Below are 24558 nucleotides of genomic sequence, written 5' to 3' on the forward strand. Positions count from 1 at the left end.
TTCAGTAGCTGGGTGTGCTCAGAACCTGCAGGCTCTGGGCTCCTTCCTTGCCTTCCTCTTGTGCTGCTGGTTATTTTTGTTCTGTTAAAAATCAGTCTGAACACTTTGGAACTGCCAGACTAGTCCAGGAAAGAGCAAGTTCAAATTGCCTTTTGCTTCATTTGTGTCTGGCTTTGAAGATCCCAAAAGATGGGAAGTGGCTGGTAAGGATCCAGGCAGTGGCTCAGAGGTTGGGGAAGGGGGCTGGGGACCAAGGAGGAATTTCACTGATCTCAGGTCAAAGCCTGTTTAGAAAATAAAAATTAAAAGGATGGAGATGTTTGAGTCTGGACTTTTTTTTTTAAATTTTTTTTTTTTCCCCTGGCTTTGATTTTGAAGTGTTTGATCTGTGCTCAGGTATGCTCAGTGATCTCCTGTCAAGTAGGCAGTGCCAAATAAAGAAGGAACTTCATATTTTTTGCATATTCAAAGCAGTGTGTGGTTTTGAAGGCTCACAACAGCCCCCAGTGCTGCAGCTCTGTCAGCTGCCAGTGCTGCTGGTCGTGAGGGAGTTCTTGTTAGAGTGGGGATTCCCTGAAAAGAAACCCAGATCCCCAGAGTTTGCAGCAGTGCAGAGCAGGCAGTAGAGTAAAACCAGGCTGCTCATGCCTGTGTGAAGCTGTGCTGAGCCCAACTTTTTATTCAAAATACAAACTTTGAGTAGTTTGATGCATTTCAGAGCTCTGGGCACGAGGGAAGGCTGGAATTGCCTGTGTGTGATGTGTGTGGTGCTGCCATCCCTCCTGTGGCTGATGGAGTGTTTAACTCTTGCACAGATGGATCTGGAGATGGTGTTTAACCCTGCAGAAGCTGTGCTGTGCAGGCTGTGTTTGTGTTCCCAGTAAATCTATATTTCCCTCAGGAACTCTCCCTGCTGCACCAGGTCATGCTCTGGCTGCAGTCCCTGCAGATTTGGTGGCAGGCTCCTTTTGGGAACTACACTTTGTACATTCCCTGAGGAGCCCATGCTTTGGAGGAAGATTTCTCTTTCATTTCCCAATCAGTCTCAAGCTGGCTCAGCTCAGGATGGAGCTAATCTCCACTGCAGGAGGAATTTTCCTTTCCAGCTCTCAGCTCCCTGGCTCTCCCACCCCCTCCTGTAAATGTAACCCCTCTGTTGCTGATTCCTGCATTCACCTCTTGCTTCCAGCTGAATTCCTCAGGGGTGCAGTTCATTTCACTAATCCTGTCTCCATCAGTACAGTGACCTTTGCTATCAAATTATTTCTCCAGGGTGGAGGGAGTTGTGTTCATTTGCAGGCCTGGTTGAACTCGACATTTATCTGAATATTAAAGTTGCTTTTGACTAGATTATCTTTTCTGCTGTTTCAGGTGTTAATGGAGTGAAGGGTTGGGAATCGATGCAGGGCTTTATATTTAATTGTTCTACTGATAGTTAATTATAACTTTGTTTTGAATGAGAAAATTCTGAGTGGCTTCTATCACTATTTCAATGAAATTGCTTTCCCTTGGGGCACCTTTCCTGTGTTTTCTCAGTGCTTTCTCCTTTCCCTTGTAGCTACATTGAGAAGTTCACAGATTTCCTCCGTCTCTTTGTGAGCGTGCACCTACGGAGGATCGAGTCCTACTCCCAGTTCCCCGTGGTTGAATTCCTGGCCCTCTTGTTCAAATACACTTTTCATCAGGTACAGCCCCACATCCTCATTTTTCCCAATCTGTTCTGTTGTTCTTGTTTGCCCCAGTCAGCCCAAAAAAAGAGCATTGAACTGGGTCTTGCTGGCACTTCCCACTGGTGCTGGGGATTGGGATTTACCTGGAGACAGAGGTCACAGGTGCTTACCCTGCAACAACAACTTTCTGATATTTAACTTTGCTTCTGCTTTAATTTTTTTTTCCTACTCCTTGGAATGGACAGTGTGTGGAAAAGTCTCTCAGACATGCTTGGTTTGTGTTTGGGGGTGCTGTTCTTTGTCCTCAATCTGTGGCTTTCTTGTAGCTTTAAGTTTTCATATTAAAAATCCCTGTGGCTTTAGGTTGCTTTTACCTTGCTGTAGAAGCTGTCAGTGCAACTCAGCCCAGCAACACAGGAATAATGACAAGGAAACAGCTTTATAATATCACAGAATCATGGAATGGTTTGGGTTGGAAAGAAACTCTAGGATCATTTCATTCCAACCCCTTGCATGGGCAGGGACACCTTCCACTGTCCCAGGCTGCTCCAAGCCCATCCAGCCTGGCCTTGGGCACTGCCAGGGATCCAGGGGCAGCCACAGCTGCTCTGGGCACCCTGTGCCAGGGCCTGCCCACCCTCCCAAGGAAAAATTTTCTTCCTACAGCAGCAAAGAGACTTTGTGGTCACAGCTCTGAATCTCTCCAGTGACATCCTAGAACTGTTTCAGTAAAGCAAGAAGCTCTTCCCATGCATTGAAGTGGATCTTACCTCCTGTTTTCATTGTGTGAAATCCATCTTGCCATAGCTTGTGGTACTCATTGGGAATTTTGGTGTCTTTCAGCCTACTCATGAAGGTTACTTTTCTTGCTTGGACATCTGGACACTCTTCTTGGATTATCTGACCAGCAAAATCAAAAGTCGCCTGGCAGACAAAGAAGCAGTGCTCAACAGGTGAGGGCTGGGGTGGGGCAGCCTGGAATCACACAATGGGTTGGGGTGGAGGAACCTTAAAACTCATCTTATCCCACTCCTGCCATGTCAGGGACACCTCCCACTGTCCCAGGCTGCTCCAGCCCCATCCAGCCTGGCCCTGGACACTGCCAGGGATCCAGGGGCAGCCACAGCTGCTCTGGGCACCCTGTGCCAGGGCCTGCCCACCCTCCCAGGGAAGAATTTTTTTCCTACAGCAGCAAAGAGACTTTGTGGTCACCTTGGAAGAGCTGTGTGAAATAATCTACTGCTTACAGCTTCATGTGTACTTGAGTCTTTTCTTTTCCTAAAATCATCAAGTATAAAAAGCATAAACCTCAGTGTTTCACACTGATTCACAAGAATTCAGGCTGAGCAGGTTTGGGTAGACAAACTGTCACTTACATATGTTGTGTGTGAACCTTGCAGGCAGAGGAAGGAAGCTTTGTAGTCTAAAATAGAACTGAAGCACATTTGAGCACAAATTAGAGGAGGAAACTACAACACAAGGTGCTTACTTAGTGTTCACACAGCTCATACAACTAATTAATGAATTAGGAAACAAATTTTATTTAATTAGGATTTTAAATTTCCTCTTTAAATAGAGGATGTGATTCTGAGAAATACAGATGAGACTTGAAGTCAAAAGTTGCACTTGGTTACTGCTGTGTGTATTAGTTACAGCAGTGGTTGGCAGCTCTTCCTTGGCAGATGCTGACCCTGAAAGGGGTGGGTTTTGTTTGAGAAGAGTCTCTTTGCTGCCACTTTAAAAGTCTGGTGAATATCCTGGTGAGTTGTTTGGGTTTTTGAGGTTTAAAAGCACCACAGTTTGTGCATTGTCTAGTTCTGCTAAGTGCAGACAGAAGATTCTTTCCCTTGAGCACCCTGAAAAGCAGCAGTTGGTTTTTAAAAGCCAGCCTGGCATCATAACCACAAGGAAAAGTGGAACTATGCAGAGCAGACAGCTCTTCCTTTCAGCATGGGAACTGTGGGGTTTGAATTTCTAAAGAAGCAGATTTTTGGGTTGGGACTCATGATTTGCTCCTGTGCCTGCCTAACATGCATGTGGTCTTGGTGTCACTCAGCTTGTGATGGAGAAAATTGTAACAAAAAGCTGTCTCTAGGTCTGTCAGACTACAAAATCATCAATAAAGCTTGGGAGTGGTTGGGGCAGAGCTGCCACTGAGGACAGGCAGCTCTGACATCTGCAGGTCCCTGCACACCCTGAGCCGTGGGAACTCCGAGCTGGGCACTCTGGGGTGGTTACACCACAGGGGCACAGAGGACATTTCCTGTCCTGTGCTTCAGAAACTTTGTGTTTTGTACACAGTGCCACTTCTAGCACTGGAGAAGTTGCCCAATCCAAGGTTACACCACCTTGCCCAGAGCTTGCAGCTGCCTGGCTGGTGGCACAGCTGACTGTCACATCTGACACTTGGCTTGCGTCAAGCTCTGCGTCTGTTACTCTTTTTTTATGTCTCTTGCTCCAACCTGATTTTCCCTAGAAAAAAAACAGGATTTTTTAATGAGACCCCAGCTATTTTGAGAAGGTTTTTCAAGGAAAAATCAGACTAACCCTGCTTGAAATGGCTGAAGTTGGGTGGTGTGGCAGCAGCAGTGATGGTGTGCTCTGCTGAGTTTGCAGCTTGGCATTATTTCTGTTGGCTCTGTGCTGTGCTGTGTGCCAGCTCCCTGGCTCCCAGGGGTGCAGGGATATTTCAGTGACACACCTTCAGTGTCACAGTGAGAGCAGGAAAGGCTGGCTTTGTTTCAGGGGAGAAGGGCCTGAATTTCAGTGTGGGGAAGGAGACAGCAGCACAGACAGGCTCAAGGTCCCACCTGGGACAGCAACAGCTGCCCTGGCTCCTCTGTTCCTCATTCAGGGGCTGCTGAGCACAGCCCAGGCTCCAGGAGGCTCTTGGTGCCTCCTGTTTGTGGACACCTGGTGCTGTTCCTGGCAAGCTGCTCCTGCTTTTCCTGTTTTGAACTCTGGGGCTGTTTCTGTGGCTGACAATCCTCCCTTTCCCTTCCAGAGGCAGAGGGACAGTGGGTATTGCCAAGGCTGTTTCCTTACAGGTACCTTGTGACCTGAAATGAGCTGATACCTTGAATGCCAGGAGCTGCTTGCTGTAAGTGTTGTGTTTTAGATTTCCTCTGCTGGAAGGGTTTTACCCAACTCTCTGTGTCTTCCTGGTGGCTGCAGGTACGAGGATGCCTTGGTTCTGTTGCTGACAGAGGTGCTGAACCGGATCCAGTTCAGGTATAACCAGGCTCAGCTGGAGGAGCTGGATGACGAGACCCTGGATGATGATGTAAGGAGCATCAGGACAGGACAGGGCCACATGTGACTGCTGACACCTGGAGTGGCTTCTCCAGAGCTTGCACTGGGAGTATGGGCTAAACAGCTGCTCCTCCCCTCCCTTCTGTGTGGGGTTTGAGCTGTAAAACAGCTTCAGATGCTTTCCACAAAAAGTCACACTGAAGATGTAACCTTTGGGTTTAACTTGCTTCTTATTGAGGGCAAAATTTAGATCCTTGTGTTCTGATTGTCAGAGGTATTAGGTGTCCATGTCATTCCTTTGGAGTTGAAAGTGTTTAATTAGTTTGGAATTAATTTGCTGGTTACTTGGGAATTGAAATGCTAAAATATCTCTGAAGCAAAAGCTTGAAGCTGTGTATTGTTGGTGTTTGTGGTTAAGCTTATTGCTTCTAAGTTGGCATTAATTAAAAAAAAATCATCTTGAAGTTGATAAATGTCAAAGTGGAGTAGGTGGCCAAAATGGTGGGGCCAGAGCCCTGGAAGGGCAGGTCAGCTGTCACAAGAGGGTAGGTGAAGGAGCAGAGGGAATTTCACCACAAATAGGATCAGAGAGATTTTTAAATTCTGGAATATTGAGGGCTGGTCACATCACAGCTTCTGAGCTTGATAGCAGCACCATTTCATGAGCAAAATTAATTATTTTCTTGATTGATTTGACACTTGTGTCATCTGGATAATTAGCTGTCATACCCCTGTAAAGACCATGTTGGTGTTTGGATGCCTTTCCATGGTGATAATAATGTCACAAATAAGGATATAAATTATCTGGAGCATCTGATGAAGTTGTCCTTATGCTTCCAAAACAAGGTGGCAAATGATGATACTTGCATGACTTCAGGCTTTTGGTATAAAACTTGGAAAGGGTTTTAGTTCATGATTTAAGGACAAAATTAAGTCAGGACATGGTGCTTTGGATTATTTTGTTGCTTATGTTGCTGTGTGTGCTGCTTCTTCCATTTTTACCTTCTCATATTAATGGCAGGTTTGAGCTATGATGGTAACAGGTAGCTGAGCATGGAAAGAGTCTTTTAGTGTTCAAATAATTGTTTAATTCACCTATCAAATTATTGCCACTCTTTCCCCTCCCTTCTCCTGCACTGTCCCCCTGGTTTTATCAATTCTGCATGAAAACAGAATGAATTCTATATAAAAATAAGTTCAAGTGGAGGTGCTGCTTTGGGGGGGGGTTTCTCCCTGCTGTCCCTCCCTTCCCAGTGTCCCAGGAGCTGTGTTGCCCTGGGAAGGGCTGTGCTCACCCCAGTGTCCCTGCTGTTTGCAGCAGCAGACGGAGTGGCAGCGGTACTTGCGCCAGAGCTTGGAAGTGGTGGCCAAAGTCATGGAGCTCCTGCCCACTCACGCCTTCTCCACGCTGGTAAGTCCTTCCCCAGCCCCAGTGCCACCTGGAATGAGCACCAACTGCTGGAGATTTTTAGTTTTTTTTTTAATAAAAGCCCCAGTGCCAAAAAAAAAGCAGGGAAGTTTGCATGCAAAACTTGGCAAGGGGAGATTAGAAATTGAAGAGAGGAAATTGTTTCTTTGGCTTCCTTGCATTTCTTGGTGTGTTTTGAAGAGAGTGCTTCAGTGTCTGTGTCCAGCTTGGTGGACACTCTTTAGAAATTCCCATCTCTCAAAGTGTAAGCATTTGGCAGCAGCCCCTCTGTGCTGTTTATTTTGGCCTTTATCTTGGAGTCAGGGCTGTGAATTGGGCAGGTAAGTGTCATTATCAGGGCTTTAAAGAGAGTAGAATCTTTATTTTAATTAGAGGCTAAATAAAAATGCTGGAGAGAGGCCTTGGACTATTGGGAACCAGATCTGATCTGGATAAGTGCTTCTCTTCAGCTGCTCTCACTATTTTTGGGGGTGTAAAAGTTGTCTGGGTTTATAGCATCACAACAATTTTGAGGAGGAGATCTTGAGGATGGAAGTGTAGCCCAGAATTCAGAACAGTCCAGGAGAGGTGAGGAGGAAGGGAAATAACAGCACTGGGATCTCAGCAAGTGCATTAATCCTGCTGGGAACACTGCACACCTCAACCTCTGACCTGTATTCCCAAGAAGCAGAGAAAACTGGGCTGCTGCAGAGGCAGAAGGTGCCTGACCTGAAGTGCCTTTGCTGTTGCTGTTTTTCCTGGAGCAGAGAAGCAGAAGCCTGTCACTAGGAGGAGGGAACAAAAGCAGAGGCTGCTGTGCAGCTTTGGTGTGAGTCAGCAGGAGGCACCAAGGAGTGGAGCTGGTGTTTCAGGGAGCAGATGGATCAGATGGAGCAGAGCATGTGGCTTCCTTGGAGTAACACATTCCCAGGAGGAAGGCTCTGTGGTGTTTTACACTCCCCTCAGGCAGTTATGCAAAGACACTCCACTGTTAATTAGGCACAGCATGTTGGAAACTGGGGAAGGAGTGTTTTCCTGAGCCCTGCATTTTCCTTCTTGTGGACTGGGGAATGTGGAGGCTCTCAAGCAGTTCCCAGTGCTTTTCCCAGTGCCTGCAGGGCTGGTGGGTGCAGTGATTAGTTAGGAATTTTAGCAGTGGCAAATAATTACAGCAGTGGACAGCAGCTGCCATTGCTCCATCCCATGCTGAGCAAGGAAGGGCTGCAGCTCCTTCTACTGATGGGTGAGGGAACTTCCATAAAACCAACCACCAATTTCAACCATGTTCCCCAACAGAAATTAAACAGAGGCTGAAAGGGTTGAGCAATATTCCTCAGCTGAAGTATGAGCAGAACCTGGCATGTTTGCAGTCACTGCTGAGTGATGGAGCTGGGCTGACACTCTGCTCCCACACTGGGGTGCATGAGGACTGGGGTGTTTATTCCTTTGGCTGTTTTCCCCGTGGAATTTCAGCTGCTGCAGCCCACAGCTTGCTGGCAGAGTGCTGCACTGCCTCCCTTCTGTACCCTGGTAGAGGCACTGAATTCAGCTTTCTGGTTGCATAATATTTTGGGAGGTTTTAAAGTATCACCTTTTGAGAAGGTGATGTTTCCAGGTGAGGGGGGTGAGCACAGACCTCCTGCACTTCAGACTCTGCCACTCCTTGGCCTGGGCTGTACCTCCAGCTGTGCCCTGACTTCCACTGTCAGACCATTATCTTGTCAGGCTGATTGCTGGGGCTAGAGGCAAGGGAGAGCTGCCACAGGGAAGTGCCTTCAGGGGAGTGACCTTTGTTCTCCTGACAGCTGTCACGACCTGGGATGTTGTGGGATGCAGGATCAGCCCAGAGCCCATCCTGCCCTTCCTCCAAATGCCTGTCTGAAGGCACTGGGGAGAGATGAGAGAACTCTGCTCTGGCAGAGCAGTCAGTAGTTGGGTGTTGCTGTCTGCAAGCCCCAGGATCACAATCAGTTCTTCTCTCTTCCAGTTTCCCGTGCTGCAGGATAACCTGGAAGTGTATCTGGGGCTCCAGCAGTTTGTGGTCACTTCAGGAACAGGTAATTACTAGCCTCTAACACTGTGCTCCTCCCTCCTTCATCACTGCAAAACCATTCTAGACCTGCTTTGGTGTTGCTTTTTCTATACTTAGTTGATCAGAACCTGTGTGGTGTCTCATGGCTCAGTAGTTTAACTCCAGCAGCAGACAGAAATCTCATAATATGATTTATTCTTATTGGCTTAGTTCTTCCCTTGTTCTGGTATTTGAAATGAAGATACCAGAGGTGTTAAGAGCAGGTGTGCTGCATCAAATACTACAGCTCCTTCCTGAGAAACAAGGGAAGCAGTAGTAGGGAGATCTGCCTGAGGGGAGGTTGTGCTTATACTGAAATTCACTGGTGTGACCAGGAAAGGAATCTGTCACATCTGCAATACTGCTGGACATGGCAGAATGGTGACTGTTGTAGAGCCAGTTTTAGAAAAGATATTCCCAGTTTTAGGATCATTTCAGCCCTTGGATAAGCAATGTGTAGGGGTTTAGTGCAGCCTGTGTTAGGAGCTGTCCTGGGGCTGGATCAGCAGCTCTGGATTGAGCCCTGGGTGGTGGCACAGAATCCCAGAGTGGGTTGGGTTGGAAAGGACCTCAGTGAGATTCTGATCCCTGCTCATCCCAGAGCACATGGTGTGCCCACAGAATGGAGAGTTTGTTGCTGAAAGCCTGGTCTGAGATGAAATACAGTCAGTGGAAAGAGAATCTGATTTTCTTCGAAAGGTGGAGTTGCAGAATATATTTGCTGTTTTAGTAGAAGCTCAGGAATGTTTGAGGTGTCCACACCTGAGCAACAGGAGGATTGTGTGGGGCTGGAAAATCTCGTTAGCAGATTGTTTCTTGTACCTGAGAAATATGGAAGTGCACAACACACCTCACATCAGAAGTGAAGTCACAAATTCTCTGTCCCAAATCTGCTGCTGGATCACTGGAACTGTAGCCAGCAGAGGGAGTGTGGAAAACCATCTTGTCCATGGGGAAAACCACCTTCTCCAGAGCTGGGAATGCTCCTGATGGCAGCAGGACACAGAAAGGCTTCTGTCTGTGTAGGAATTACACCTTCCAGAAGGAAATAAAGGTGGAAAAGGCTGAAATAGTCATTGACATCTTTATCAGCCTTTGAAGTGTGCTCAGAAGAGCTGAGCTTGCTTTCCAGTGCTGCCATCTGACCTGTGCTGAGCTAATTCCACAATTCTTGCCACGTAATTAGAATAAGCTTTGCATTTCCTGTCACTTTGTCACAGGTTTCCCACCCCAGGAGCTGCAGGGGTTAATCTCAGACTCGCAGGGTTTTCCCTTGCGCCAGCAGGAGCCTGCAGCTCTGGGGGCAGCAGTCAGATAAACCAGTGTGTGGCTGTGTTCTGTGGTGTCCCTGCAGGTCACAGGCTGAACATCACAGCAGAGAACGACTGCAGGAGGCTGCACTGCTCCCTGAGGGACCTGAGCTCGCTGCTGCAGGCCGTGGGCCGCCTGGCCGAGTACTTCACCGGGGACGTGTTCGCCGCCAGGTTCAACGACGCGCTCACCGTGGTGGAGAGGTGGGTGTGGGCTGCACACCTCCATCCTCCGTTGGAAACCTCTTCCTGCCTTCTTGCAGGGCACTTCTTTCTGACAACTCTGACTCCTTCTCTCATAGGCAGCTCCACACAGCCCTGACTCTTTCTCTCCTTTGCATAACTGGCTAAACCCAAACCTGTCCCTTTCCCAGCACCTTACCCTGTCTGTCCATCACACAACATCTTCTTACCTTGTGTGTCCCTTGCACAGCCACATCCCTTACCTCCTACAGCCAGCAGACTCTTGTACTGTACTTGTACTGTAACTTTTATAACACCCAAACTCACTGGGCAGGCAGAGATGTTGCCACTCCTCAGTAATCATTACAGGTGTAATTCATCAGGAGAAATTGCCTTCTGTCCTATCCTTTCAGCCTGTCTTCCCAGAGGGTACAGTTGTTTAGCAGCTTCACATATCAGTGGCTGTGTTCTTTTCTGTTCTTTTTTCTGCCTTCACTCAGAGTCAGGATTGAAGTACAAGAGATGGATTTTCATGCTGGGACTCAGTTGTTTATGAATTCTCATCTGTATTTGTGTTCTTCAAGGTCTTTTCCAACTTGGATGATTCCATGATCCTTCTCTCAAATGAAAAGACCTGTGAAAGCTGAAGGGACAGACATTATATCTTCCTCTCCAAGATACTTAATTAGCACATAGTTACAAATGGCAGAATTTCAGGTCTTTACCCAGGTTTTGTGTTTTAATTTCTGTGCAGGAGCATCTGACTTGTTCCATTTTATCCCAAACAGTGCAGTAGGCTCTGAATTATTTTAAGCTAAATGGTCAAAATCTCATTTGTGTATTAGCTAAATATTGACCCAGACTGGGGAAGAGCTGCACTAGATCAGCTGCTGGAGCAGATTTGTGCAATCCCTCTGCACTGCCCTGTGTTTTTGCCCCTCCAGGCTGGTGAAGGTGACGTTGTATGGATCCCAAATCAAACTGTACAACATCGAGACCGCCGTTCCCTCGGTGCTGAAACCCGACCTCATCGATGTGTGAGTGTGGGCTGCCCCAGGCTGGGCACTCACAGGGTGGGGAGGGCTTGGATCTGCTGCTCAGACCCCTCCCTGGCAATATTCTGGGAAACAGCCTTTCCAGCTGCTGGCAGCTCCCCAGGAAAACACCTTTTTCAGCTGATGAAAGTCAAGGCCGCTGCCAGCATGTTGGACCAGTCTTTCCTCTAATGGAAGTACCCAGGTTGTTTAAAGGAAAACATGTTTGTGCTAAAAAGGAAAAATGCCCCTTAAATCAGCTCTGAGAGCAAACTGGGATTGTGCCCTGTGCTGGTGGCTGTAAAAGCAGTGTAATTAATGAGGAAATAAGTGTTACAACAGTGATATTTTAAAGAAATGGATCCACTGTGTAGTTTATTTATAAATCCAGTTGATGGATTTTTTGCTACCAAAGTCACATCTGTGCCTCAGGTAAAAGAGGTTTTTCCCTGTTGAGGGTTTCAAGTCCTTGTCTTCCAAGACAAATATAAGCCTTGCAGCTGTGCAAGCCATTTCTGGGACAAACAATGCCTGCTATGCAGGCACTGACATTGTGTGAAATCTTGGTGCTGCTGGTCACACATCACCTCTGGGACAGACTTTTAGGGACCCTCCCTTGCTGGGACTGTGCACAAACCTGTTCCCTGCCAGTTCTGTGAGCAGAATTTAAGGTTTGAACACTTGTTCTGGTTTGTAACTGCACCTTCAGCAGCTCCTTGAAGACCCCATCTAGATTTCACCATATCAATGTATAACTAATGTGATTTCTCCTTGAGCCCCGAGTTAATAGCACTGAAATTTGTGCAGATCATGTTGTTTTAATGTTTTTTCTGGTTTGGGGATAATAATTGGGGAGGAGTTTTCCATGATCTGTCAGCAAGATTTCACCCTTTTCCCTGTCCCTGAAGAAACCTGTGATCCATTTCCTAATGCTTGCCTGAGAAAGCAACACTGTCACACATTTGGGGAGCACCTCTGTGAAACATCCTGCCTCAATCTTCAATTGATAAAAGTGTGATTATGAACTGGTTACAGTCCAGAACAAGTTGGTGATAACTTGGCTTTGTCAATGCACACCTTTGTCTTGGTGGGGATTTTTTTCAACCCACGCTGCCAGATTTGCCCACAGCACCCCTGCTGTGTCCTGCTCAGTGCTCACGTGTCCCCTGCTGTCCCCAGGCACGCCCAGTCCCTGGCAGCCCTGCAGGCCTACGCTCACTGGCTGGCCCAGTTCTACAGCGAGGTGCACCGGCAGAACCCCGAGCAGTTCATCTCCCTGGTGTCCACGGCGCTGGAGGCCATCACCCCCCTCATCAGCTCCAAGGTGAATCCTCCCCTGGGGCTGGGGTGCACTCTGCTCAGCTGGGGTGGGCCAGAGCATCCCAGAGCCGTGGGAAGTCTCATAACAGCACTGGGGGTCAGGCTGGCAGAAACAACTTAAAGGCTTTCAAACTCCAGTCTAATGTTTTTATGGTTTCTCTCTCATGGTATTAAAGGAATTCAGTTATGCTCTGGTTGACAAATAAATCATAGAATTGTTTAGGAGAAGCTCTCTAAGATCGAGTCCAACCATTCCTCCAGTACTGCCAAGGCCACCACTGACCCCTGTCCCCAAATGCCACATCCACATGGCTCTTGAATCCCTGCAGGGATGGGGATTCCACCACTGCCTGACCACTCTTTCCATGAGGAATTTTTCCCAAAATCCAATCTAAACCTCCCCTGACACAGCTTGAGGCCTTTTCCTCTCATCCTGCCCCTTTTCCCTGGGAGCAGAGCCTGACCCCCCCCTGCACCCCCAGGCCCTGGCAGCTCAGTGAGCTGTGCCTGGCTGTGTGTGCAGGTGGGACTGGGCAGCCTGACCCCCCCTCTGTGCCTCAGGTGCAGGAGAAGCTGCTGCTGTCTGCGTGCCACCTGCTGGTGTCCCTGGCCACCACGGTGCGGCCGGTGTTCCTGATCAGCATCCCAGCCGTGCAGAAAGTCTTCACCAGGATCACTGACACCTCTGCCCAGCGCCTCCCCGACAAGGTCAGTGGGCACACAGCTCTCTCACCTGCAAGTCAGCTGGCCTGGGCAAGATGTGCCTCAGGTGGTGAGGGATAACCTCAACAATCAAGTGGAGGGGCAGCAATCCACTCTGTATTGTGGATATCCACAAATGACAGTGATACTGTATGTAATTAATGATCTGTTTCAAGGAAAAAACACAATTGCACCTCTTAGGTCTGATTCTTTTCTCATTTGTTGACACCATCCTCAGTTCTGCATCATCTTTACAGTACAGGCACGTTGATTCTGGTCTACACAAAGAGATTTTTGTGAAACTCAAGTGTTTATGTTGCAGAAGCAATGTAAATAATATAAATACATTCCATTTATAGCACTGAAAAGCCACAGTGCTGGGATATGGTTGTGTTGTGTGCTGGCAAGGGAGCACAAAGTGCTGCACAGGTGCAGAAGCTCAGCCTGTAAACCAGACAAGGAATAATGAAAGTGAAATCATCTTTGTTTTTATAAACATCAGAGATTTACTGCTGCAAGGAAGGGCTGACAGAGCTGGGAGCTGCTTCCAGCCCTTAAATCCTGGAGTTTTGTTTCTCTCTCTCTTTGGTAGTTTTCACTTGGGCTTGTGTTCTGCAGTTGAACAGTGAGCACTGCTGGACAGCCATAAAATGACACTTCACTCCAGGCTTGTGCTCTAGCAAAAATTCTCTCAGAAAAAACGTTAAAGACTTTTTCTCTTTGCTTAATGTTGCTCAGAGAAGCTGTGGCTGCCCCATCCCTAGATGTGTCCAAGGCCAGGCAGGTGAAAGGTGTCCCTGCCTATGGCAAGGGGTTGGAACTATGTGACCTTTAAGGCCCCTTCAACCCAAACCATTCCAAGATTCAGTGTTTTTGCTGTCAGTCCAACCCTGGTGCTCTTGGAGGTGGCTTTCTGCTCCCACATCCTGGTGGGTACCAGGAGCTCAGTGTTGTGTGTTTTGGGAGCTGCAGTCCATCCTCAGTGTCCAGAGATGCACAAAGCAGGGGTGGAACACCTGAGCTTTAACCTCCCTTCCCATTCCACGACTCCTCCCACCCAAACCATTGTGTGGCTGTGATTCCTGTCCCTCCCAGGCCCAGGTGCTGGTGTGCAGGGCTCTGTCCAACGTGCTGCTGCTGCCCTGGCCCAACCTGCCTGAGAGTGAGCAGCAGTGGGCCGTGCGCTCCACCAACCACGCCAGCCTCGTGTCTGCCCTCACCAGGGACTACCGCCAGCTCAAGGCCACGGCCAGCCTGCCCCAGAGGAAGGTGCAGCTGGAGGACAGTAAGTACCAGTGTCCTGCCCACTCCTGCTGCACTGGGCAGTGTCATTAAGCTTGATTATTTTGGCTGAGAAAGTGTTTGGCGTACGGGGAGAAAGGAGCGGGTTGGGTTTGCTTTCTGGTTTTAGAGGATTTGCTGCTTCTCATCCCAGGTCAGCTGTAAACTCTTCCATTAAAGTGCTGTCTTCCTAAGGAAGGTGAGATCAGGGTTGGGGTTAAAGTTTAAATAGTGAGGATTGCATTGGGAGTACTGGACAGCCTCATGGTGTAATATTAGAAATACTGGTTGGAAGCAGCATTAACAAAGATTGTGGTTATAAAAAGTAAAGGGGGAAAATAAGAATTTCTTCCAGATTTGGGAAGTACTGGAAAGGGTTTGTTTATATAGGAGGAATGCAAGGAAACTCCTTGCAGGGAAACTGCTGTATATGCTTTAGGCCTGGTGTTGGGTGATTCTTGGTTTTTTTTTCATTGAGGACCACTTTAGAAATCATTCAGAAATCTGCAGTGTCACACGTCGGTTGTTTTAATTACTTTGTGTGCGAGCTTAATTTCTCTTCCTCTTACCTGTGAGCAGTTTTGACACATGCAAGAAGCATCACTCCTCTTGTTTTGCAGCCAAAGTGATCATCCACCAGACACTGAGCGTTCTGGAAGACATTGTAGAAAGTGTCTCTGGGGAATCCACCAAGTCCCGGCAGATCTGTTATCAGTCGCTGCAAGAATCCGTGCAGGTCTCACTAGCCCTCTTCCCAGCTTTCATTCATCAGTCAGGTATAACCTCAGGCCAGGGGTCATGCTGTGAGTAGCTTTCTGAGCTCCTGGTAACCCCCAGAGCAGCAGCACAGAGTTGTGGTGTGGGTGTGGAGTGTGTGGGTTTGCTGTGCCTGGGTGTGCTGGGAGAGCTGGGCTCAACCACAGCAGGGAAGGGACATCCCTGCCAGCCAGCATCCAGGCAGGATTGTCACAGTTTCATAGAGCAGCTGGTCCTGAGCACAAAAAAAAAAAAAAAGCTTTAAAATACCCTCTCTGGCTGTATTTGCCATTTACATTCTCTGCAGAAGCTTGAAGACTAAGAGAAATAGTTGTTATCAGATTGGGTCAAATGTTGTGGCATTTGGGGATTTTTTTTCCCTGAGATGGAAGCAGGACTGCCACTTGGCAGCCTTGTGGCCAGCAGCTTGCATTTTGGGTCACAGCAGGGTGCTTCCTCCTGTTCCACTTGGAGCTGGGTGGGATTTTCTCAGTGCTGGGGGTTGAGGGGAGACAAAAGCAGTGAAATGCAGAGGATCCCAGGCAGCAGCAAAGGTGCTGTGACTCCAGGGAGCTGTTGTCTTCAGAACAGGCTGGCAGCCTCATCAATTGCAATTTCTTGGCTATCAAAGGCTGTGTGATGAGGGAGGAGCTGAGCAGCTCCAGCTTGGTTATCCAGTCTTTACTGGCATGGAGGAAGGATCAGCTGGGCACTGATCAGCTCATGCACCACCACGTGCTCACTTCTGAAGATAGAAGGGTCTTCTCAGTTCTTGCCAAAAAAAAACAAGCTGGATTCTGTCTCCTGCACCCCGAGCTGTGTGGGTGTTTTGGATTTCCTGGTGTTTCCTGTTAACCCTGTATGAGCAGAGAACTGGAGAAGGGCCTGGAGCTGCCCCTGAGCTTTCTCCCAGCACTCTGAGCACACTGAGGCCTTGCTGGCAGGGTTGTGGCTGTTCTCTGGGGTTGGGTGCTGCCTGTGCTTGTCATCCCTGGCAGGTTTTGGAAGGGGATGAACAGTCTTGAAGCCTTGTAGGAACCAGCTGATGGTTTCAGTTTCTCAGATAGTCCTGTTGGTAAATTCCCAAGAGTAAATGGAGTTCCCTGAACAGGAGGAGCAAACTTCAGACCTGAACATAAAAGACTTACTGATGCTCTTGGATGTTTCCTTAACACGTTCTTTTTGCTTTTCTCTTCTCTTAGATGTGACAGATGAGATGCTGAGCTTCTTCCTCACCCTATTCCAAGGCCTGAGGGTACAGATGGGAGTGCCTTTCACTGAGCAGATCATACAGACCTTCCTGAACATGTTCACCAGGTACTGCCCAGCACTGGTCACTTCTTTCTTACCCCTCAGGAGGGTTTATCTCAGGAGCTGCTGAGCCAGCTGGTCCCTGTCCCTAAAGTGGGCTGTTTCCAGCCTTTGTGGCCAGACTTTTGTCACATCCCAGGGCTGAATCTGAGGAAAACACTTCCAAGCCCAGAGAGACCCAGTGCATTCTCATCATAGCTGCCATTGTGCAATTCCAGCTCTCCCACAGACTTTCTGGCTATGTGGGGGTGTTGAACTCTCTGTTGGACTCTCACATTCCCTTTTAGCTCCTGCTAAAAGGTCCTGCCCAAGGTCTGAGAGTGTTCCCTCACTCACCTTTTGTTGGGGAGGGGGAATCTGTCAACCCTCAGTCACAACCTCCCTCCCTTCTGAGGCTTCATGTACTTGGCCAGTATTGAGCATTTTAGAAGCATCACCTGTTTCCCAGTAAACCAGGTGAGCCTTTGGATCTCTGGGAATGTTCCTGATGCCTGTTTGTGTCCTGGGGAGCAGCTGGCAGAGCCTTTGGATCTCTGGGAATGTTCCTGATGCCTGTTTGTGTCCTAGGGAGCAGCTGGCAGAGAGCATCCTCCACGAGGGCAGCACTGGCTGTCGGGTGGTGGAGAAGTTCCTGAAGATCCTGCAGGTGGTGGTGCAGGAGCCAGGCCAGGTCTTCAAGCCCTTCCTGCCCAGTGTGATCTCACTGTGCATGGAGCAGGTTTACCCCATCATTGCAGAGGTAGGGCAGCTCTCCCAGGGCAGGGGAGGGGAGGCATTGCTGGGGAGGTGGCAGCAGTGAAGCTTTGATTTTCCAAGAGCTGCAAGTGTGGAGGGAAAACACTCCACAGTGGGATTGGAAGCAGGGTAGGTGGAGGATTTTGACAGGGATTCCAAGAGAAGCTAAGATTAGGGAGGTGGTCAAAGCAGGAGGCACAACTCAGAGTCAGCAATGTGTTTTCAGCACAATCCTACAGCTGCTGGGTCTGGTGTTCCGTTAGGAGAAGTGCTTTGATGTTTGGCTGCACAGCAGTGGGTGGGACCCAGGGCTTGGGGTGGGATCCCAGCAGAGGAGCCTGCTCTGAGCTGCTCTGAGCCCTAGGCCTTCTCTGGGCTGCTCTGAGCCCTGGGCCTGCTCTGGGCTGCTCTGAGCTCTGAGCTGCTCTGAGCCCTGGGCCTTCTCTGGGCCTGCTCTGAGCTCTGGGCTGCTCTGAGCTCTGTGCTGCTCTGAGCCTGCCCTGAGCTCTGTACTGCTCTGAGCTCTGTGCTGCTCTGAGCTCTGTGCCTGCTCTGAGCCTGCCCTGAGCTCTGTGCCTGCTCTGAGCTCTGTGCTGCTCTGTGCCTGCTCTGAGCTCTGTGCCTGCTCTGTGCCTGCTCTGAGCTCTGTGCCTGCTCTGAGCTCTGTGCCTGCTCTGAGCTCTGTGCCTGCTCTGAGCTCTGTGCCTGCTCTGAGCTCTGTGCCTGCTCTGAGCTCTGTGCCTGCTCTGTGCCTGCTCTGAGCTCTGTGCCTGCTCTGAGCTCTGTGCCTGCTCTGTGCCTGCTCTGAGCTCTGTGCCTGCTCTGAGCTCTGTGCTGCTCTGTACTGCTCTGAGCTCTGTACTGCTCTGAGCTCTGTGCTGCTCTGAGCCTGCTCTGAGCTCTGTGCTGCTCTGAGCTCTGGGCTGCTCTGAGCTCTGTGCCCCTCTGAGCCCTGTGCTGCTCTGAGCCCTGTGCTGCTCTGAGCTCTGTCCCCTCTGAGCCCTGTACTGCTCTGAGCCCTGTGCTGCTCTGAGCTCTGTGCCTGCTCTGAGCTCTGTGCCTGCTCTGAGCTCTGTGCTGCTCTGAGCTCTGTGCTGCTCTGAGCTCTGTGCCTGCTCTGAGCTCTGTGCTGCTCTGAGCTCTGTGCCTGCTCTGAGCTCTGTGCCTGCTCTGAGCTCCGTGCCCCTCTGAGCTCTGTGCCTGCTCTGAGCTCCGTGCCCCTCTGAGCTCTGTGCTGCTCTGAGCCCTGTGCTGCTCTGAGCCCTGTGCTGCTCTGAGCCCTGTGCTGCTCTGAGCTCTGTGCTGCTCTGAGCTCTGTGCCCCTCTGAGCTCTGTGCCTGCTCTGAGCTCTGTGCTGCTCTGAGCTCTGTGCCTGCTCTGAGCTCTGTGCTGCTCTGAGCTCTGTGCCTGCTCTGAGCTCTGTGCCTGCTCTGAGCTCTGTGCCTGCTCTGTGCCTGCTCTGAGCTCTGTGCCCCTCTGAGCTCTGTGCCTGCTCTGAGCTCTGTCCCCTCTCCTCAGCGCTCATCCCCCGATGTGAAAGCAGAGCTGTTCGAGCTGCTCTTCCGGGTCCTGCACCACAACTGGAGGTACTTCTTCAAATCCAGTGTGCTGGCCAGTGTCCAGAGGGGAGTGGCAGAGGAGCAGATGGAAAATGAAGCCCAGTTCAGTGCCATCATGCAGGTAACTCACCCCTTCCCACCTCTGCCCAGAACTGTCCTGCAGGGGAGCTCACACTGCTTGGGGCAGTGCATCAAACATGGAATCACAGAATCATCCAGGCTGGAAATGCCCTCTGACCCTGAATCCAATCATTCCCCCAGCACTGCCAAGGCCACCACTAACCCATGTCCCCAAGTGCCACATCCACACAGCTTTTAAATCCCTGCAGGGATGGTGACCCCACCACTGCCCTGCACAGCTGTGCCAGTGCCTGACCCTTCCCATGAAGACATTTTCCCAGTATCCAACCTAAACCTCCCCTGGCACAGCTTGAGGCCATTTCCCCTCATCCTGTCCCTGTTCCCTGGGAGCAGAGCCCGACCCCCCCGGCTGTCCCCTCCTGTCAGGGAGTTGTGCAGAGCCAGAAGGTTCCCCCTGAGCCTCCTTCTCTCCAGGCTGAGCCCCTTTCCAGCTCCCTCAGCCTCTCCTGGTGCTCCAGCCCCTTCCCCAGCTCTGTTCCCTTCCCTGGACACGCTCCAGCCCCTCAGTGTCTTTGTTCTTGAGGGTCCCACATGGGCACATGTGGATGATGGGTTTAGATGAGTCTTGAGTGAGGTTTTGCCTCCCAGAACAGCTGAAAATGAAAGTTGCTGAGGAGTGACCCAGCTGCTGAGCTCACAAGGCACAGAGCCATGCAGGCTTGAGGAAGGAATGTTAATTCCTTGGCAAGCCTCATCCTGCAATAAAAATACATTCCTGCCACTGACCCATTTAATTCTGAGTGTTGTGATTGGCACTGGGGAGAGCTGCCAGTGCAGGGGAGTTTTCCTGAGTGTCTTTTGATTTCCATGGACTTGTTGAGTGTTGTACCACAGGCCCTGGTAGGGAAAGGTCAGTGGAGTGACACCTGACAAGCTTTGGCCTGGGGAATAGTGAATCATGGGATGGTTTGGGTTGAAGGGACCTCAAAGCCCATCCAATTCCACCCCTGCCATGTCCAGGGACACCTTCCACTGTCCCATGCTGCTCCAAGCCCCAACCAGCCTGGAATTGGACACTGCCAGGGATCCAGGGGCAGCCACAGCTGCTCTGGGCACCCTGTGCCAGGGCCTGCCCACCCTCCCAGGGAACAATTCCTTCCCAATATCCCATCCAGCCCTGCCCTCTGGCAGTGGAAGCCATTCCCTGTGTCCTGTCCCTCCATCCCTTGTCCCCAGTCCCTCTCCAGCTCTCCTGGAGTCCCTTGAGGCTCTGGAAGGCAGGGACAGCATGTGCACAGAGCCAGCTCCAACCTTCTCAGGTTGGGTCATTGGAATTTTTAAGAATAACAGACTGTGTTCCATGTGTTACTTCAGTCAGAGCTGGCCAGATGAGTTCCCTTGCAATTCCTGGATCACCTTAAACTGCAGGTGGGAGGACTTTGGGAGAGTTTCCCCATCATGGAGTGCCTGGAGAAACTGGGTCCCCTGTGGTGCACAGGTGGAGAGGGAGCTCTTGCAGTGACACAAACTGGGTCATGTTTCTCTGTGGCCTTCCTACTCCTGCCACCTTTTGGTGTGAATGAAGCCCAGGCTGGTTCCTGTGCAGGGCTGTCCAAGCATCTCTCTCACCTTCCAAACTCTCTTGAATGTCTCATTCTGGAAGGTATTTTTGTGATAATCTCAGTTCAGGCTGGGTGACAATACTGCACTGCTTGTTTTACTCCTTGGCTCTTGCTGCTCTGATACAAAATTCTTATTTAATGTTCTGTGAGTGTTCCCACAGCCAGTGCTTTGTGTGGGGGATATTAATAGTTTGTATGCTGATTTCCACCTGAGATCTAAAGCCAGAACTGGCTCAGTCTTGATGGGATATGGGTCATTTTTGTCCATTTGACAATAAATGGGTCATGTGGGAGAATAAACTTTTCTGTTCACACTGCCTTGAAGAGGAGCTGTTAAAATCCTGTCTCAGTACAGAGCTGACCTCATCCACCTTCATCCCCTGCACAGTGTTTTGGAGGTGTTCAGGATGGAAAAGATGTTTGATCACACACTGTGCAGCCCTGCCAGGCCAGCTCAGGGTCCTGCAGGTTTTCTTCTGGGCTCTTCACTGCACAGGCTCCCAGGGCCCATCTCCAAATCCCAAATCAGGGCAGTGACCTCTGCTTGGGTCCCTGGCTGAGGCTGGGGTGTGCCCTGTCTGTTCCCCATGCTGTGGTGCCTTAGGTGCCATTCCTGAGGAGCTGGGATATGCCCACATTCCCACCACAGTGTCATTCCCATGGATCTGGTGGCAGCACAGATTTGAACAGCTGCCTGTCTCTTGCTGCACTGAGGCTCCCAGGGTTTGTCCTGGTGTCAGGCTGAAGGTGCTGCTGTTTTGCCTGGCAGCTCTGAGGTTTGTGGTGGTCTCCAGCCCCTTCCTCCCTCTGTGCTTTGTTCCCAGGCATTTGGCCAGTCTTTCCTGCAGCCTGACATTCACCTGTTCAAGCAGAACCTCTTCTACCTGGAGACACTGAACACGAAGCAGAAGCTGTACCACAAGGTGGGTCCTGCCTCAGCCTGTGCTCAGTGCATGGAAGAGGTGGGAGCTGTCCTGGGACTGGTTTTAGACTACTCAGAAGCCCAGGTTTGGGGGTTTTGTGCCATAGCCTTTGGGTGGTTGCCTTGCTCCAGGTGGCTGGAATGGAGTTACCACCCCCTGATACTGGGAACTGGGAATGGGAGGGATCCTAGCTCCAGTCAGACAAAGCCTGGATGTGTTCCCTTCTCTGACAGTGAGGGAAAGCACAGAACACACAGTGACAGTGAGGTGAGTCTGGGGAAGCAGGAATTGGGATCATCAGTGGGACAGTGAGTGCCTGCAGCATTCCCACCTGGGCAGCTGCAGGTATCCCCTATTCCCAGGTCACTGCCACATGGGAGTCTCCAGCTCTCTTTGGGCCCATCCTCCAGGCCCTGGAACCTACCCTTAGCTGCTGCCATGAAGGATTGAATCTGGAATCCAGGGAATCTGGTCAGCCTGGGAAGGCAGAGCTTTCAGTTTCTCCCCTGTGGTCACACCTGAAGGGCAGCCCTTTGTGTTCACAGGTGCCTGGGGCAGACTTCAGGCCTCATTCCCTGGCTCCCAAGGGCACTGTGCAGGGTACACCTGGCTGGAATTGGAGTGGGAATTGATGCTCGTGGCTTTGCCAATGCTTACAACTTGGGTCATGGAATCAGGGAATGGTTTGGGCTGGATGAGAATGGAAAGCTGACTTATTTTATACACCCCTGCCATGGCAGGGACACCTCCCACTGTCCCATGCTGCTCCAACCCCATCCAGCCTGGCCTTGGGCACTGCCAGGGATCCAGGGGCAGCCACAGCTGCTCTGGGCACCCTGTGCCAGGGCCTGCCCACCCTCACAGGGAACAATTCCTTCCCAATATCCCATCCAGCCCTGCCCTCTGGCAGTGGGAGCCATTCCCTGTGTCCTGTCCCTCCATCCCTTGTCCCCAGTCCCTCTCCAGCTCTCCCGGAGCCCCTTTAGGCCCTGGAAGGGGCTCTGAGGTGTCCCTGAAGCCCCAAACCATGAGGTAAGTGTGGCCAAATTCAACATTAACTTTCAAGCTGATACTAATTGAGCTTATTTTAGCCATTTGCAATCTGGCTTGGCTTAAAAAACCATCTCAGTGCTCACCCGAGTTTGCAGATGCCGCTGAAGCTGAGCTGCTGTCTCCTTGCTGGATTTGTCCTCCTGGGGGAGGAGTGAAGCCCCCTCACCCTGTGCCCCTCTCCCTGTGCAGAAGATCTTCAGGACCACGATGCTGTTCCAGTTTGTGAACGTGCTGCTGCAGGTGCTGGTGCACAAGTCCCACGACCTGCTGCAGGAGGAGATCGGCATCGCCACCTACAACATGGCCTCGGTGGACTTCGACGGCTTCTACTCCTCCTTCCTGCCCCAGTTCCTGGCCAGCTGCCACGGCGTGGACTCCAACCAGAAGAACGTGCTGGGCAGGAATTTCAAAATGGACAGGGTAAGGAGGGCACTGAGCACGGTGTGTTCTCAGGGTGCACGCTGCTCCCCCACAGCGGCTGGGGGTGTCTCCAGGCAGTGCCTTTTGTTCCCAGCAATCCCCAGGCAGGGATTTCTCACTGCAGGTACAGAGCTGCCATCTCATCCCTCAGGCTGCAGGATGCTGTGGCAGCCAGGGAATGAGATTCCTAGTTTTCATTGGAGTAGGCTGACATGTTCCCAAGTGCTTGCTTAAATCTCACTCCAGCTGTTAGCCAGATGTTTTTGAGGGTTACAGTAAGGACAACAGCAGAGTGCTTGCAAAGGCTCACAATTCCTGCAAACCCCTCGTGTGTGGGAAGGAAATGTGTGGAATATCATGGCAGAGCAGCAGGTTCTGGCTTCCATTTACTGAGGGTTGTCCATTGACTGCTCCCTGTCCTGAGAGTAGGGATGGGAATTTGAGACCAAGGGTGAGGACAGGAATGGAGCCCTGGGGGAATTGCTTGGCTCTAGAAGGCAACTGCTCCTCAGGAATATGAGCTCTTGTCAGGGAGTGTGTGGCACCCAGGAGCCTTGGCAGGAGAGCACCAAGGAATTAGTGCTGCATCTGGCCATGCAGCCAGGGAGAGCTGGGGGTGTTCACCTGGGGGAGAGAGGGATCCAGGGACACTCAGAGCCCCTTCCAGGGCCTAAAGGGGCTCCAGGAGAGCTGCAGAGGGACTGGGGACAAGGGATGGAGGGACAGGACACAGGGAATGGCTCCCACTGGCAGAGGGCAGGGCTGGATGGGATGTTGGGAAGGAATTGTTCCCTGGGAGGGTGGGCAGGCCCTGGCACAGGGTGCCCAGAGCAGCTGTGGCTGCTCCTGGATCCCTGGCAGTGCCCAAGGCCAGGCTGGATGGGGCTGGGAGCAGCCTGGGACAGTGGGAGGTGTCCCTGCCATGGCTGGAGTGGAGCTGGATGAGCTTTAATGCCCTTCCCAGCCCCAACCATTCCAGGATTCCATGACCATTCCCCTCAGGCCTCGCTGCACAATGAGGAGCTGGAGATGGCAGCAGAGCCTGGGTCCCTGCAGGCGGCTCTGAAACCATCCCTGCCCCAGGAGCTGCAGCTCCCTGGGCTCACACCGAGCCAGGATGGGTCTGTCCATGTGTGAGCACCCTCTGGGTGTGTGCCCCTCTCTGTCCCCCCCGAGGCCGCTCCCACAGCTGCTGTTTTCCCCTTGCAGGACCTGCCCTCGTTCACACAGAACGTGCACAGGCTGGTGAACGACCTGCGCTATTACAGACTGTGCAACGACAGCCTGCCCCCGGGCACTGTGAAGTTGTAGTGACTGCACTGGGCTCTGCTGCCTCGGCAGGAGCGGCTCCGTGCTGGGGTTTGCAGCGCCCCGGGCCGCTCCTGCCCTGGATTCACCGCTCGCCGCTTCCTTCGAGCTCTCCCTGCCCGCCCGAGGCCGCAGCCGGAGCCAGCAGGATGTGTCTTACTGCCCGCCCCAGGGCATCCCGACCGCGGGGAAATCCCTCTCCCGGGGCTTTCCCTCTGCTCCTGTAGCACTTTGTTGCGTCTGGAGGTGTCTGGAGAGATCATGTCCGTACCCAACACGAGGCAGAAGCGCCAAAGACCACTTCAGACATTCGTACCTTCGTGTCATTCCACCTTCCTGCCCGCCCAGCTCTCGGAGGAGGAGTCTCCTGGCGTTGGGACTGGTTTGGCACTTCTGTCACTCCCTTTGTTTTTAAATTGCCTTGAAAACCTCCCCGATGTTGGCGGGGATTTAGAGACTTTTTTGGGGTTTTTTTTTAAACGTTTTCTCATCATTCCATTGTGATACTAAAACAACATGCTTAATGGGAATAAAGTGCTTACTTTGTTGTTTTAAATAA

General features: G+C 51.0%; 1 protein-coding gene across 2 annotated transcripts in view; it reads left to right on the top strand.

Annotated features, from left to right (window-relative positions):
• Window positions 1-24558, top strand: part of XPO6 (exportin 6) — a 55977-nt gene extending 31419 nt beyond the window's left edge. The window contains exons 8-24 of one of the 2 annotated variants that reach the window (XM_056503346.1): window positions 1559-1685; window positions 2514-2623; window positions 4845-4953; window positions 6241-6333; window positions 8318-8387; window positions 9756-9915; window positions 10839-10931; window positions 12108-12252; window positions 12810-12956; window positions 14046-14235; window positions 14852-15007; window positions 16190-16304; window positions 16866-17037; window positions 18552-18713; window positions 21120-21218; window positions 22461-22691; window positions 23901-24558. In XM_056503346.1, coding sequence (XP_056359321.1) covers window positions 1559-1685; window positions 2514-2623; window positions 4845-4953; window positions 6241-6333; window positions 8318-8387; window positions 9756-9915; window positions 10839-10931; window positions 12108-12252; window positions 12810-12956; window positions 14046-14235; window positions 14852-15007; window positions 16190-16304; window positions 16866-17037; window positions 18552-18713; window positions 21120-21218; window positions 22461-22691; window positions 23901-24002 — 2281 coding nt within the window. In that variant the 3' untranslated portion in view covers window positions 24003-24558. The remainder of the gene's footprint in view (window positions 1-1558; window positions 1686-2513; window positions 2624-4844; window positions 4954-6240; window positions 6334-8317; window positions 8388-9755; window positions 9916-10838; window positions 10932-12107; window positions 12253-12809; window positions 12957-14045; window positions 14236-14851; window positions 15008-16189; window positions 16305-16865; window positions 17038-18551; window positions 18714-21119; window positions 21219-22460; window positions 22692-23900) is intronic. The other variant, XM_056503347.1, reaches the window with a different exon arrangement.

The sequence above is a fragment of the Oenanthe melanoleuca genome, chromosome 14, assembly GCF_029582105.1.
Source record: "Oenanthe melanoleuca isolate GR-GAL-2019-014 chromosome 14, OMel1.0, whole genome shotgun sequence".
In the NCBI taxonomy this organism is placed as follows: Eukaryota; Metazoa; Chordata; class Aves; order Passeriformes; family Muscicapidae; genus Oenanthe; species Oenanthe melanoleuca.